The sequence below is a fragment of the Hemibagrus wyckioides genome, linkage group LG21, assembly GCF_019097595.1.
Source record: "Hemibagrus wyckioides isolate EC202008001 linkage group LG21, SWU_Hwy_1.0, whole genome shotgun sequence".
NCBI classification, from domain to species: domain Eukaryota; kingdom Metazoa; phylum Chordata; class Actinopteri; order Siluriformes; family Bagridae; genus Hemibagrus; species Hemibagrus wyckioides.
In genome coordinates, this window is record NC_080730.1 from 15,060,742 (window position 1) to 15,076,283 (window position 15,542).

Below are 15,542 nucleotides of genomic sequence, written 5' to 3' on the forward strand. Positions count from 1 at the left end.
CCCCCTCCATCCCATCAGAGCGAGGCTTGATTTGAAAGGCCATGCTGGAGCAAGTGGGCAGCTGGATAGAGGGCTGGTGGGTGGACGTCACAAGGATGTGCAGATGTGCCTTTGATGAAAGGCTGGCATGGCCTGTGGCTTGGAGGAGGAATAGGAGGAGGGACAAGTAGAGGAAGAGAGACCTTTAAGTCTAATTGTGCACCATGTGGTGCCGGCAATTTAGAAGCTCTATGGGAAGCGAGCCTTGTTCAACCATCACTGCCAACCGAGACCTATTCATGCCTAACTCGTATTATTCTCCAAACTCCATAACAGAAAATGTGATGTATATCAAAGTAAGCCTGATCTCTGGTATGATCACAGCTTGCCGCCTGATGGGACGTGAATTGTCACAAGGAACAAAGATGGAGGGGTGGGAAAGTGATGTTTTTCCAAAGCGTCAGCCAAAAGCTACCATTCCCTGTGATTGTGGCGCTTTAATTACTGTATTTCTGCCGCATTGCGTCAAAGGGGCCAAAAATACCCCCATTCTGGATGCAATTAAGTGTAGTAAATTGAAGGGGGTGAGGACCAAATAAAGACCATCACAAAAAGAATGTGATAAGTTGATTAATGAGGAGAGAAGGGGTTGGTGGAGTCAAGGCAGATCTGTCATATCCTGCTTGGCATTTCTGTGTATGTGTGTGTATATGCGCGTGTATATGTGTCATCACCAGCATTGTATTACCGTTCATCACCATGGAGAGCCAAGATAGCAATCTAACAGAGAAAACAACACACCAGAATTCGCAGGTGTTCAAACAGTCACAAACCAACATCCACTGAAGCCGCTTGCCAAGGAAACCATGAATAAATGATGTTTTGAAAATTCACAGGGAGTTTGTTTTCTATCGGCCAGCTTTTTTTTTTCTTCTCCCGAAAATGGTAGGGAAAGGTTTCAAAAGCAGCAAGTCCATATAATCTCAGCCTTGCACAGCACACCAGATTAATCCAGGTTCTCGGTGGGATCATGAAACACCAAGCTGCCACCTTTTAGATATATTAGATGTTACCCAGCAGCGCTGCAGGTGGCTGTTTGCTTTACTTCACTACCTTTAGAGAGTAAAGGTCACCCTCAGGAGACCACCTGAAGCTGGGAATGGAACTTGCACTCTCTGGAGTATTTCCGACATGCACGGCACGTGATAAAGCTGCAGGAGGCTAATGTTTTACCTCGATATCAGATTAAAGGTCACAATTTTAACCGATCCCCTTAGGAGGAGTTCTTGCTATTCAGTTGGACTGAGCAGACAGAGTGTGCGGTTGCGAGCAAAGATTTCTCCTTCCATTTATAGCGTTTGTGTGTGTGCAAGAATTGAAAGATTAAGACAAGAAGCATGGTGGAGCTGGCCTTTTACCCCGCTGTGGCGCTGATTTATTTCTTCGGAGTTCTGCAAGCCACGAAGGCAGACCGTGTGGAACTGCCTGATAGTGCATCAGTCAATGTTTTCTGTCTGTTTGTGCTAATACAGCCACTGTGTTTGGCAATCGGCGGCTACACGGGTATGGCTACGTATCTGATCAGTGCTACCGTTTCCTACAATTGTCTGCACTGGAAGAATCCGGCACCCAGCCCTGAGGAGGACAAAGAATCGGCAAAGAACAAGAAGAAAACAAAGAAAACGAATTAAGAGCCATTTGGGGGTTTTCATTACCTGTGGCGTTTGATCTAATGGGAGTACACGAAGAGAGCAAGCTGCAAACATAAGGATTTGTCTCGAGAGCATTTCAGGAGCATTCTGTTCATTCTCTGTGGAGGAACTAGGTGCCATACTTGTTGGCTATGCACCAGCAAACCAGGGTATGGCCTCCTCAGTGCAGTGGATGTTCCACTTCATTCTCCACAGTGAATTATTTTTTGTCTAGAGGAATATGTGAATGTAAATTTCCCCTCATTAATTCACTCATATGTTTGGTCGGAGCTCACAGGAACTACGGCACGATGCGCCGGCTCGGGTTCATCGCTATCACTCGGACCGTCTTCATCCGAGGATTTTTCACAAGCACGGATGAATGGGACTCGGCCCCCAACTACAAGATGGAAGATCTCAATCAATTCTGTTTTAATAAAGAATAAACGCTCAGGTTATATTATGCAAAGCTCAATCTTAGAGCCGTTCCCCAGCTTAGTGATTTAAATGTGCAAACATTGAACTTTGTACTCCTGCTATAACAATATTAGCTGAAATCCTGCCAGCTTCCTCCCCCTTCCTCTTCTGCTCTGTATCTCTAATAGCACGTACAATGGTAATAAATTCCATAATCTGGTTCATCGCAGATCTACTCTTATGAAAAACGAATCACATTTGACATGCAATACATAAAAAAAAAAAAAAACAATAACTATGTACATTTGTAAAAGTTGAAATGCTAAGCATGTCTTATCTGAATGTGTTGGTTGGAATATTTTTGCATTGTCTCATTTTGTCTTTGTGTTTGATGTGACTGATATTTTTTTTCCCTTTTAAGCCTGAATATTTCCGATCTATCTACTGAAAAATATACATTTCTGGGAGGTCATTTTTTTTCACCCATTAATTACAATAATTGCATTAATATGTGAAAGCAATATGCTATTTTTCTACACAAACAATGCATGAAAATGTAATCAGCTACACAAATAGTCACCACCTCAAACCTGTGCTTGTTTCCTTTTATTGCTCTAACTAAAGAATGTTGCAGGTAAATACATCTCTCTTCTGCCATTACACTACAGACTTGTTTACAGAATAACTTTAGCATTATAAGGTTCCGTCGAGGTGACGAACGAGTAGGAGTTAGAAACTCCCCAAGGCCACCTTGCTTTTTCCACACAAGTTACTGTGGAAGATATGAATTCTACTTGAATCATACATTCAGCAGATGATCCTGATTTTGTTAGCAGACAGATAAAACAGTAGAACAGTAATATTCCTGCCATTAATTCGTAACCTCTCCTTTGTATGAAGCTGACTAGGATTCAAAGAATGAAATGGTAAGCGACACAAAACGCTGGATCAATTTGTAACAATAAAGGATGCTTGAGATGGGAATTTGTGCTCAGGAATACTGAATAGTGATAAAAAAAAAAAAAAAGAGCAAAAAAAGTAATGCTGTATGAGGTCACCTTATCCAAGAAGACAATGTGGTCTGAAACAAAATTTCTATTACTAGGAACAGCAATTCTATTTCTTAATAAATGGAGGATTTGGAGTCATAGATGAGCTAGAAAGTTAAGCAGAAATCTTCTGCTACAGTATAAGAACTTCTACCCCTTAGCTTAAAGCACGTGTCTGTTATATAAATTTCCCTAGAGTGAAACTATACAGTAAAAAGGTATGTAGTTATGAAAGTGAGTCAAGTCTGCTCTCACGATTAAAAGTGAAGGGGGATTAAGGGATTTTACCCAGTGTGCTAGCTAGCTCCCGGCATGTATAATATAAAAGTGAAAAGGTTAAAGAAAGGCAAAATGCAGCCATAGATTTCCCAAATACAAACAGCAAAAAATCTGTTGACAGAAGGCTTAGCTGGACCTGTGGGCGATGAATGCAGAATATCCGTAAAACAAATGGGATTATTTTAGCTCTGGACGCTGTGTTTGCACTGTGTGTCCCCAACTGGACGGAGTGATGGATGCAGGAGATGTTTGATGAGGTCTTAATGACAGCTGGCATTAAAGCCTCCTGTGAACTCCGGCAAGTCAGACGCTTCCTCGCTCCAGATCCCCGCCTGCTGTGTCAATCAAAGCAGTAGCAGGACTTGCAGATTCGCTCCATGGACCTGCTCCAGTTCGGCAGGAGACAGAGATAGTGCCTTGGAACAAGCTGCCTCTTTATCACTCACTCTCCTGCTTCATCACTCCATCCACCCCTTTTCTTTTCGCTCGAAGCGAGGTGTCGTCTCTGTTGCTCCTGTCTACGCTTTCTATTTAAAACAACAACAACAAAAAAACGATATCTATATTTGTCTCCTTCTAATCCTCTGCTCATTAGTACAGATATACCTCACTCCTTTTTGCCCGTTTTCTTTCTTTCCGTCTCTCTGGTGAGTTCTGTCATGTGGAGAAAGAGAGCTCGGTGAGTACCCAGAGATTCATGCTCCCCTGCCAGCAACCAAATGAGCCCTGGCCACAGCAGTTCTCCTGCTCATAAAACTCCCATCTTCCCCACAGCCCTAACACAATCGACTCGTTATCGCCCTTCCTCAGACTCTTTGGAAAAACAGTGTAGGCCTCCACTGCACCAGTAGCAGGGGGTCAGTTAAAGCTGCAGCGAGACATGGCTCAGGAATAGAACGAGCATGGAGGCATGTCGAAGAAAGCAGATGTGCCTCAGTGAGAGATCAGCAGTACTTTCTGCTAATGATTTGACTACACATGCTGCTTTTGCTTTCAAAATCCGGGCTCAAATGTCTACACTGTATAAAAACCCGGGCTGTAATACTGCATAGATTTGGGGATGCAAGCTACTCATAATGAACAGATAATGTGTCCCAGAAAGATTTAGAAAATATATGGGTTTTAGTAGAAGGTGTAATCATTGGAGCAGGAGTTTTTTTATGATTCCGCTACAGAACAGGTAGTGAAAATGAGCCATCTTTACCTGTGTTCACGCAAACAAGCAGCTGGATGTTTGTAGGCATGTAGTGATTGATACTGTTGTTGCTTGGGGGTGTGTACACAAACTGTAGTAGCTACATACGCTCGCCAGAGGCACCAGCGCTCTCCGTTTCTTCCTTGCAAGCTTTGTTGTCTTTGTACTCACTCTATACGCATTTACTAAGAGACAAATGACTGCAGTTATGTTTGACTTTCATTTTTGGGGAGCCAAAGAAACAACAGACCACAAGTGCTATAAACTTGAACAATCGGTCTGGAGAACTCATTCGAGCCATTTAGACCACATCCCGTCTAATTGAGACGTTAGCTAGAATGGCAGAATGTGGAATTTTTTTTTTGCTTACTGAGGATGACCCTGAAAGTATGATGTACTGCAATGACAGAGTTTTCTGTTCCCACTGCATCAATATCCCCGACTGAACTCACAAGACGCTTGTATAATTCTGACAAGCCGTTGCTCTGAATCAGAGCAGGGAAAGCACTAGCGTACACCCGAGAGTGATGAACTTTATTTTAAATAAGAGTGAGTTATGGGCTCGGTGGGTTTCTCCCTGTGAGAACACAGCTCTTGCAGAGTGCCACTTCCTCGTTCACACCACTAATTGCCCTCGTCCATCATGTCCCTACGGCGTCTCAGACCCGTGGCAGCTAAACGATGACAATCTGCACTGGAAATGAAGACGTACGAGCGCAGTTTGACTGGCACTGTTATTTCAGCAGCTACTGAGCTCTGTGCGAACTCCATTGCCACCTCAGAGCCTGGACTGCTTCCGCACTCGATGAAGAGCACTTAAAATGTGTGTGGGTTTGTATTAGCACAATCCTTTCTCATTATGTGCTTAGGTGGTGGGGTTTTTTTTTTTTGTTTTCTTTTCTTTTAGCATTTTCCGAGGCAATTTACAAATGGAAAGGTTGAGGGACGTCAATGAAGAGCAATTAGAAGGTGAAGATTTGTCATCACTCCAATCAAGCATGCAAATATTGAGCTTGATACGAACAAATGGAAAACACTTTCAGAGTGTGATTGGCTGTGACATTTAAGCACCTGCTGGGGTTTTTCTGTGGACCAAAAAAAGGAAAGAAAAAAGCCAGTGGCTTCATCATGAAAGAGCAAGAGAAGCAAGAAGTTCTTTAAAAAACTCATTCAATATAAAAACACTCATTCCAGACACAATTTTCAGACTATTGTTTTATTATTTTGTGCAGCAATGCTTGATCAAACCTTAAATAAAAACTTAATACAATATTTACAGTCAAGTATTTTACACCCACATGTAAGAAAACAGACAAACGCCACTGTAGAAACATTTCCAGTCCTTGGGAGGAGTCTGTGCGATAAAAAGGCACCTTTGACCCTGTTGTTTTTTGCCGCTGCGTGATGTACCTGCTCTCTGCACGTGCCTTCGCCTGCCAGATCTGATGCACACCGGCGAGATCCGGCACGAGGTCTGATCTCCGCTCACCTTTCCTGTAACCAATCTTGATTGTTTTTAGTGATATATATATATATATATATATATATATATATATATATATATATATATATATATAGTTGTGTTTTTTTAAACAGGGACATCCAATCTCCCAGAAAAAGTATAATACAAAATGAAAACGAAGTAAAATAACGTCGTGTATCATTTCATCTATTAAATCTATCGTAGATGCGTCTAAAGGTTAGAACCATCGCTGAGCTTTTAGGAGGCAGTGCTTTGGATCAGTCTAAGGCGGTGAAGGCTTTGAAACAGAGAGTTGGAGCGTAAGGCAAAGAGGGGCACCCCACTGTCTGCGTTAAATAAGACAGCAGTAGCAGCAGCAGTAAAGCCCAGGTTAGTGCACAGATGATTGTAGATACCTATAGTCAGGCACTGACATCCTCCCATACACAGAAAATACAGTGCAGTGTGGATTCTGTACAGTTCAGTTCTGCCTCATGTTCAGGCCATGCAAAAACACAAAAGTTCATGTGAAAGCCAAAGGGGGAAACAAAATAAGGATTTATTACATTGTGTTGTGATGGTTGTTGTCTGTGTTGAGCACCAAACTATGAAAGCGGTTGCAAATTTTTATTTATTTATTTATCTATCTATCTATCACACGCCGGCCGACGACTGTACTGTATTGCGGTCATATCCATGGCGTGAAGTGGAAGCCATTAAATCCACATTTCATTCAACACACACTAAGAGGTGATATCCCTCCATTTCAGTCTTTGAGCACTAGCCAAATAAAGCTTCCTTCCCGCTTATTTCACAGTCAACATTCAACAATATGAAATGGATAATGTGGTTTCAAAAGGAAAAAAATGCATTTCTAAAATGAAATGAATAAAGCCAGTCATCCAGTCTCTTCAGCTCACTAATGAGGGGCAGTCTTTGAAAAAGGATTCGGTTTTCAAGAGAAAAAAAAAGAAATGTATTTACTGTAGATGACTCATTAGTTTAACAACAGCATTAAAGAGAGGAGAAAGGTTGGAGGATGAAAAAAAAGAAAAGAAATAGAAGACACACAAACGCGGAACATGGTGCACTGAAGTGATCACAGTTCAAAAGGCTTTGGCAACAACTTTAGTGATCTGTCGCAATGCTGCAAATCACTTCTTTAACTACAAGTACCACTTTCACAGGCTTCCATGACTGTAAAGAATAAATAGATTTGGACCAAAACTACGGAAAGAAAAACTGAGAGATTTTGTTTGGGATGTGGATTTGGGATATTGAAGAAAAAAAAAGAAAAAGAAAAAAAAAAGTGATTCCCGGTATCTACAAACTTTTGTACACTGTTCAGAAAACCGTTCAGATCCTCCGTTTCTAGAATAAATCACAAACATTTAGATTTTTTGTATTGGCTGGTGATGCGTTATGATATGAGTAATGTTGTGAGTAATATGAGTAATTGATTCCAATAACAGCATGTTATTGAAGTGTCTGAATCTTCTTACACAAGAACTATTCGCTAACAACCACGATTTTGTATGAAGTGAAGAATGATGTACTGTTTACTTATGTTTAATGTTCCTGTATTCACATGCTATCTATCACTAATCTCTCTCTCACAAGAAGTCGCAGCAAAAAAGTCCTCCATACTAAAGACTTTATCTCTGATTGTTACAAAGCACTGACACTGGAGACTCCTTCCACAGGTCTCTCTGTGTAGAGAGAGTGCCTTAATAAAAAAAATTAAAAAAAAACCTCACAGCTGGAACTACAGTCAGAGCTTCTGTTAAATGAATCAACCAATCAGAATCAAGTATTCAACAGCGCTGTGGTACGAAATCTACTACGCTCCCATGCTATTGAGTTGAACAGCAGCTTGACGTTCTGATAAGAAAACAGTGGTATTCGCATCATAGTGCGATGGCATCATTAAGACAAAATCCTCCATTGCTTGCTTGAACATTATCATATTAAATATACCGAAAAAACTAAGGAGGGGGATCAGCTCACAGTTTTAATGGGACATCGGCTCCTTAAACACAGCTCGATGTGCCTCATCTGTGCTGCGGGGCTTTTAGCACAGCGAACCCATCCCTCACAGCTGGAAATCAGAACTCGGGCCTGACAGCCGAGCACCCACCGACAGCTGCTACTACAGATATAGATGCGCCAGGGGCCGCCCAGAAAAGATTAGGGTGATAAATATGTTTCATTAAAAAAGACAGTAAATCTGGGGGCTGGGAGAAAAGTGCAGCCCTGGAAGATGATGATTGATGCTCTAAAAATACTCAGTGCATACCAGTGTTGTGCCAAGATGAAACCTGCCATCGCCCACATACCCCCATCAGGCGTGTCGGCTCCTCTGGCACGAGTGGACCAGTTTCCTGTTTCATTTAATAAACAGCAACTGTTTTATTTGATGGGGTTTTTTTTGGGGGAAAAAAGGTGAGCAGAAGAAAAAAAAAAAAGTCGACCTACTTCTCAACACTGCTTTCTGCATATTTTAAAGAGAAGCAGCGGAAAAAGAAAATTGGGATGGATCCTACGAGATAATTCCAGATGTAGTCACAACTTGTGTCTGGCCCAAAGGGCTTTGAGAAGTATTTGATGTTCTGCCAGCGTTTGGATTATGCTTTATATTTCACAGGTTTTTGGGAGACGCAGGTCTGTGGGATTGTAGATCAGGGGTTATCAATGTTTTTGCAGGCAGAGACCTCTTTACCTTTAAAAATAAATCCCATGGACGCACTCAGTACCGATTTATTTGATGTACATCATCTAACTATTCCAAAATTAGACTGTATAAATGTGTATTATTAATATTCCGCCTGTCTGTCACTACAGAGATCCTGAAGATTCAACATTATTTAGAGTTTTTAGGTTAACGTTAATATAAAAAAACATTGAGCATGATTTCCATCGCTGTACCAAAAGTTTAAAAAAAAAACCCAGACTGTTCTTAACAGACCCCTGGAGAGCCGACAAGGAGAGCCACTGTTTATATATTGTTTTTATTTAAGAAAAACTTCCCAGTGAGACTTTTCACATGTTCTGTGAACTAACCGGGATTTGTGCAGCCATCTAACAAGCATTCGCATTTGAAAAGTCGCTGCTAATTCCTATCCTATTAAATATTAAATATTACATGTAATCCCCTAATACTGCATTACCAATGAGCTAAACAGAGCTCTAGCTCCACCCACTACAAAGCTGCGTAATATTTTCACAGATATGGCGAAAATAGTGGTAGATTTCATTTCTGTTACATTATGTCAAACAGCCCAGCGCCACTGTGATACCATGGTGAGTCTATGTGCCATATCCAGCATTAAGAACAGTCCAAAGTTGGTTCAGACTGAACCGAACTGATCAAAAACTGACTCTCAGCAGGAGATTAGCTCCTTCTAAACCCACTAATTCTGCCTGCTTAAGCACTAGAGCCTTCATTAGAGCAAACTGTCGGTTTTATTGCACACTCTGGACCGCTGCTGGCCCGAGCTTATTGAAGCCGGTCTCGAAAAGTGTCTGCTCAGCAGAGTGTGGATAAGGTTGCGTGCAGAGCTCAGAGAGCGCTATATTCACAGACCAGCAATAAGAAGACTGGGAGATAGACATGGGCTTGAGTCCTAAACGCAAATAGCTGACAGGGCTTCAGACCCAAAAAACACATTTAAACCTGAGGTAGAACATGGAAACATCACAGCACAGAAGGAGACAAGCTGTACAGAGTTGTGTTCAAGATGATGAGGGATTAAGAAGACATCGAGTCCGTATTAGATTTTGTAAGTCTTAAGTAGACACCTCAGAGGAAGGCGACAGGGCGTTTGGCGAGCGTGCCAGCACTATTACACAGTCACGTCTTGGAACAAGCTCCGTTTGTATCCAGACTCTCCAGAGAACCTCCACCAGATGGTAACAGAAGAATCAATCTCCTTCTTGCTTCCAGTAGATCACTTGCTATGATAAAGGCTGATATTCAGTCAATCAAAACACAGAAACATATGGGTCTCCAGGGGGTAAAACTGAAAAGTGCTTTCCCCCACCATTTGGCTCAGAAGTGATTTCCCAAGGCCTCCATATTGGCCTGTTTTTATTTCCTTGAAATAATAAATAAGCAAAAATGGACAGCAGCTACATCTAAAGTGACGCTTTTTTTCTTTTTCTTCAAAAAACAAATTGGCACGGAAGGACACTTTCAGTAAACGTATGCACGTGGAGTAGACACACGCTCATCTCATTATTTGGTGTGCAGTCAAAAATACCAACATGGTGGCACCTTAAGGTTCGCTATTGCCTTCACCTTCCTTCTGGTGAACGTTCTTCAACTATGAGACCTTCACGTTGCAGTGGAGCTCCAGACTGCGACCTCCGAACCTCTGAACCCTCAGGACAGGCCGAGTCGCCTTGACGTCGCCCCGACGTAAGGAACGTAAGACCATGGTTTACGCCGTCAAGCTGTCACCTCTTCTTTGCGATCCTCAGGTTCCAGATCTTCACAGTCCTGTCACTGTGGGAAGAGAGGCAGAACGATAAGAAAGTGTGAGAGAACAGAAAATAGGAACAGGAGCAGAATGAATCTTGAAACAGGCTGACAGGAACTCCTCCGCAGATGAGATGTGGTAGACATCAAAACCGGAGAGTTACCGCAAAAAAAAAATAAAAGAACGCCAAACCAAACTCTGGCACGTTTCTCCTAGAGGAAAGATTTAACCCTGACTGTGTGGGCTCTTATATAATGCGCAATTACTATGTCTCTGATACGGCAGAATCCTCAAAGGTCTATACAATATGTTATACCAGTATTCTCCACGACAAGTGTATGGCTATTTAAAACTTGTAGGGAATCTGCTGGAATATAAAGTGACTCATTTAAGTACAACTATATTATAGCGGTGAATCAGAAGCAGCAGATACTAAGGAGTCAGCGAGCCGTGAGACAGACAACAGCTCTCGGTGGTAGAGTTCGGAAAAGGACACAATTAGGAGGATTTATGCCCTTGGGATAGACTCAATAGGAACCGCAACAGAGTTTTGTGCTTCGGAAGAAGAATCTTGTTAAACGCAATGAGAGCCAAAACTGAGCTCGTCGTCCAATTTAATGGCAAGGAGGGGGGTTTTTTTTAAAGAAAAAGTGAGAGTTACAGAGAAAAAAAGAACACATACAAGTCTGTGAGTGAAGAAGAAAGAGCGAGAGAGTGTAAGAGCAATAAGAGAAGGAGAAGAGAGAAATAAAGGAAGTGTGTGAGGAAGGCAGTACCAGAGAGCAGAGGAGGAGGAGGGTGTTAGTGGAGCTCAGGGAAGGCTGGTGGCTCTGCCCTTGATGGCCAGAACGCGACGCGGCAGGCAGGGAGTGAGACCAGGAACGTAACTCCACAACTTCACCCGACAATCACTGTACACACACCAGGCATGGGCACAGAGAGAGAGAGAGAGAGAGAGAGAGAGGGAGGGAGGGAGGGAGAGAGGGGGGGGGGGAGAAAGGTTAAAAAAGTCAAAATTAGAGTGAAAGAAAGAAAGAAAGAAAGAAAGAAAGAAAGAAAGGTTAAAAAAAGTAAAAATTAGAGTGAAAGAAAGAAAGAAAGAAAGAAAGAAAGAAAGAAAGAAAGAAAGGTTTAAAAAAGTCAAAATTAGAGTGAAAGAAAGAAAGAAAGAAAGAAAGGTTAAAAAAAGTAAAAATTAGAGTGAAAGAAAGAAAAAATAAAATGTTAAAAAAAGTAAAAATAAAAGTGAGTGATTAAAGAGAAAGAAAGAAAGAAATGTTAAAAAAAAGTAAAAGTAAGAGTGAAAGAAAGAAAGAAAGAAAGAAAGAAAGAAAGAAAGAAAGAAAGAAAGAAAGAAAGAAAGAAAGAAAGAAAGAAAGAAAGAAAGAAAGAAAGAAAGAAAGGTTAAAAAAGTCAAAATTAGAGTGAAAGAAAGAAAGAAAGAAAGGTTAAAAAAAGTAAAAATTAGAGTGAAAGAAAGAAAGAAAGAAAGGTTAAAAAAAGTCAAAATTAGAGTGAAAGAAAGAAAGAAAGAAAGAAAGAAAGGTTAAAAAAAGTCAAAATTAGAGTGAAAGAAAGAAAGAAAGAAAGAAAGAAAGGTTAAAAAAAGTAAAAATTAGAGTGAAAGAAAGAAAAAATAAAATGTTAAAAAAAAGTAAAAATAAAAGTGAGTGATTAAAGAGAAAGAAAGAAATGTTAAAAAAAAGTAAAAATAAGAGTGAAAGAAAGAAAGAAAGAAAGAAAGAAAGAAAGAAAGAAAGGTTAAAAAAGTAAAAATTAGAGTGAAAGAAAGAAAGAAAGAAAGAAAGAAAGAAAGAAAGAAAGAAAGAAAGAAAGAAAGAAAGAAAAAGGTTAAAAAAGTAAAAATTAGAGTGAAAGAAGGAAAGAAAGAAAGAAAGGTTAAAAAAGTAAAAATTAGAGGGAAAGAAAGAAAGAAAGAAAGAAAGAAAGAAAGAAAGGTTAAAAAAAGTAAAAATTAGAGTGAAAGAAAGAAAGAATAAAATGTTAAAAAAAAGTAAAAATAAAAGTGAGTGATTAAAGAGAAAGAAAGAAAGAAAGAAATGTTAAAAAAAGTAAAAATAAGAGTGAAAGAAAGAAAGAAAGAAAGAAAGAAAGAAAGAAAGAAAGAAAGAAAGAAAGAAAGAATAAAATGTTTTAAAAAAAGTAAAAATAAAAGTGAGTGATTAAAGAGAAAGAAAGAAAGAAAGAAAGAAAGAAAGAAAGGTTAAAAAAGTCAAAATTAGAGTGAAAGAAAGAAAGAAAGAAAGGTTAAAAAAAGTAAAAATTAGAGTGAAAGAAAGAAAGAAAGAAAGAAAGAAAGAAAGAAAGAAAGAAAGAAAGAAAGGTTAAAAAAAGTAAAAATTAGAGTGAAAGAAAGAAAGAAAGAAAGAAAGAAAGGTTAAAAAAAGTCAAAATTAGAGTGAAAGAAAGAAAGAAAGAAAGAAAGAAAGGTTAAAAAAAGTCAAAATTAGAGTGAAAGAAAGAAAGAAAGAAAGAAAGAAAGAAAGAAAGAAAGAAAGAAAGAAAGAAAGAAAGAAAGAAAGAAAGGTTAAAAAAAGTAAAAATTAGAGTGAAAGAAAGAAAAAATAAAATGTTAAAAAAAGTAAAAATAAAAGTGAGTGATTAAAGAGAAAGAAAGAAAGAAATGTTAAAAAAAAGTAAAAATAAGAGTGAAAGAAAGAAAGAAAGAAAGAAAGAAAGAAAGAAAGAAAGAAAGAAAGAAAGAAAGAAAGGTTAAAAAAGTCAAAATTAGAGTGAAAGAAAGAAAGAAAGAAAGAAAGAAAGAAAGAAAGAAAGAAAGAAAGAAAGAAAGAAAGAAAGGTTAAAAAAGTCAAAATTAGAGTGAAAGAAAGAAAGAAAGAAAGAAAGAAAGAAAGAAAGAAAGAAAGAAAGAAAGAAAGAAAGAACTAAAGAAAGAAAGAAAGAAAGAAAGAAAGAAAGAAAGAAAGAAAGAAAGGTTAAAAAAAGTAAAAATTAGAGTGAAAGAAAGAAAAAATAAAATGTTAAAAAAAGTAAAAATAAAAGTGAGTGATTAAAGAGAAAGAAAGAAATGTTAAAAAAAGTAAAAATAAGAGTGAAAGAAAGAAAGAAAGAAAGAAAGAAAGAAAGAAAGAAAGAAAGAAAGAAAGAAAGAAAGAAAGAAAGGTTAAAAAAGTAAAAATTAGAGTGAAAGAAAGAAAGAAAGAAAGAAAGAAAGAAAGAAAGAAAGAAAGAAAGAAAGAAAGAAAGAAAGAAAGAAAGAAATGTTAAAAAAAGTAAAAATAAGAGTGAAAGAAAGAAAGAAAGAAAGAAAGAAAGAAAGAAAGAAAGAAAGAAAGAAAGAATAAAATGTTTTAAAAAAAGTAAAAATAAAAGTGAGTGATTAAAGAGAAATAAAGAAAGAAAGAAAGAAAGAAAGAAAGAAAGAAAGAAAGAAAGAAAGAAAGAAAGAAAGAAAGAAAGAGAAAGTAGCAGGTTAGCGAAGGCACTGAAGTAACTTGATGCTTGATGAGAAAAAGTCTTGGCATCTTATTTAATCTCAGTGAGGCGGTCGATGACCTGAAAATGCAGCAGCAGCAGCAGCAGGAACAGAGCTGGAATATTTCTATGTTAATTATTAAACAGTCTGCTGTCAGGAACACAATATAACACTGAGAGAGAGAGAAGAACCTTAACAGCTACTCACAACAACGAGGTGCTCAATGAGAAGATCTTTTCAGCTTTTATTTCATCAATATCTCACCACGAAGGCTAATAACTTAAATGGCAGGTTTGTTTTCCCGCGTGTTCTCTCTCTCTCTCTCTCTCTCTCTCTCTCGCAGAGCTTGTTAATCTGTCTACATGTCCGATTCCAGGCAAGAAATCTAGTCTGCAGCTAGTACCTGGAGGCAGTAAAGATCTGTTTGGAGTTGGTGCAGATAGCATTGATGGGGCTGTCATGACCCTTGATTTCTCCGATGGGTGTAAAGTTGTCCACGTTCCAGACCTTCAGCATTCCCGCCCTGCAGGCACTCAGCAGCATGGGTCGCCCGGGCACATAGGCCAGCGCACAAACCCAGTCCTTGTGTGCGTTCGGGATTTGCTGTGAAGAAACACAACACAAATCACTGCTAAGTCTAAGTGTCTGCTTTTAACCTAGCTTTTTAATATAATTTAATACGAAGTGTAAATCCGTGTCTGAATACTGAGAGCATGAAAAGAAGTGTCATCATTATGGAGCAGTTTTAGGTTTCATACCCGATAAGTGGAAGTAATTCATTTGAAGCGCTCACAAAGCGCTCGTCAACAACATCTGTGATTGCTAGCACTGGGCACGATCTGAACTGCCTACGGGGATGTCTATAATAGGATTTTTTCCTTACTTCCGGACAATCTTGTGCTTGTAATTACCGGGCAATATATGCAGTCTGTGGTGTATAGAGAGTTATAGAACATTTCCCAGTACAAACATTTCCTTTATGCGTGCAAAATGGTGCTTCGTTTATAGACTGTACGAAGGTATGAAGCTTCTAATATTGAATGACTTACCTGCTCCTAGACCATCTAATTACCCAATTAAATAAGGAGAGAATATGGCAATTAGCATAACTACTTATCCCCCAGAGATGTATAGTACATTAAGAGATCTTTCTCGTAAAATGCCCAGAACTTTCATTTTCGAAAATGAACCCAAGTCGATAAACAAGAAGCAAGAGACGGGTTATTGAAGCATGTTTACTGCATCTTCAACTCTTCGGCATACCACGGAATAAGCAGTGCTGTCAGTGAAATAAAACAAAAACATGCTGCTTCATGGAATTAAACTGAAAGACACTGTCATGAATTTCCCCGTCTTTTCGAGTCACAGCACAACGAGTCATTCTCCGAATGCTTTCATTTGCCTTTTAACCGACTGCTTTGTACTGGTTTCAGACCCGACTCCACCTCTGTCCCATCACTGGTTTGTTACCTAACTGCATCCACCTGTTCTGTTCTTGTAGATTGCAATCGCGCGTTTCTGAGAGTAGTTTCTCT

The 15,542-nt window shown here is 39.2% G+C and overlaps 1 protein-coding gene across 4 annotated transcripts in view; it reads right to left on the minus strand.

The window, feature by feature from the left end:
- Window positions 1-6,120: 6,120 nt before the first annotated feature.
- The window catches only part of kif21b (kinesin family member 21B), a 60,625-nt gene continuing 51,203 nt past the window's right edge, over window positions 6,121-15,542 (minus strand). For 2 of the 4 annotated variants that reach the window (XM_058373543.1, XM_058373542.1), the window contains 3 exons: window positions 14,411-14,610; window positions 11,327-11,461; window positions 6,121-10,576 (listed from right to left, as the gene is read on the minus strand). In XM_058373543.1, coding sequence (XP_058229526.1) covers window positions 11,362-11,461; window positions 14,411-14,610 — 300 coding nt within the window. In that variant the 3' untranslated portion in view covers window positions 6,121-10,576; window positions 11,327-11,361. The remainder of the gene's footprint in view (window positions 10,577-11,326; window positions 11,462-14,410; window positions 14,611-15,542) is intronic. The other 2 variants (XM_058373545.1, XM_058373544.1) reach the window with 1 other exon arrangement.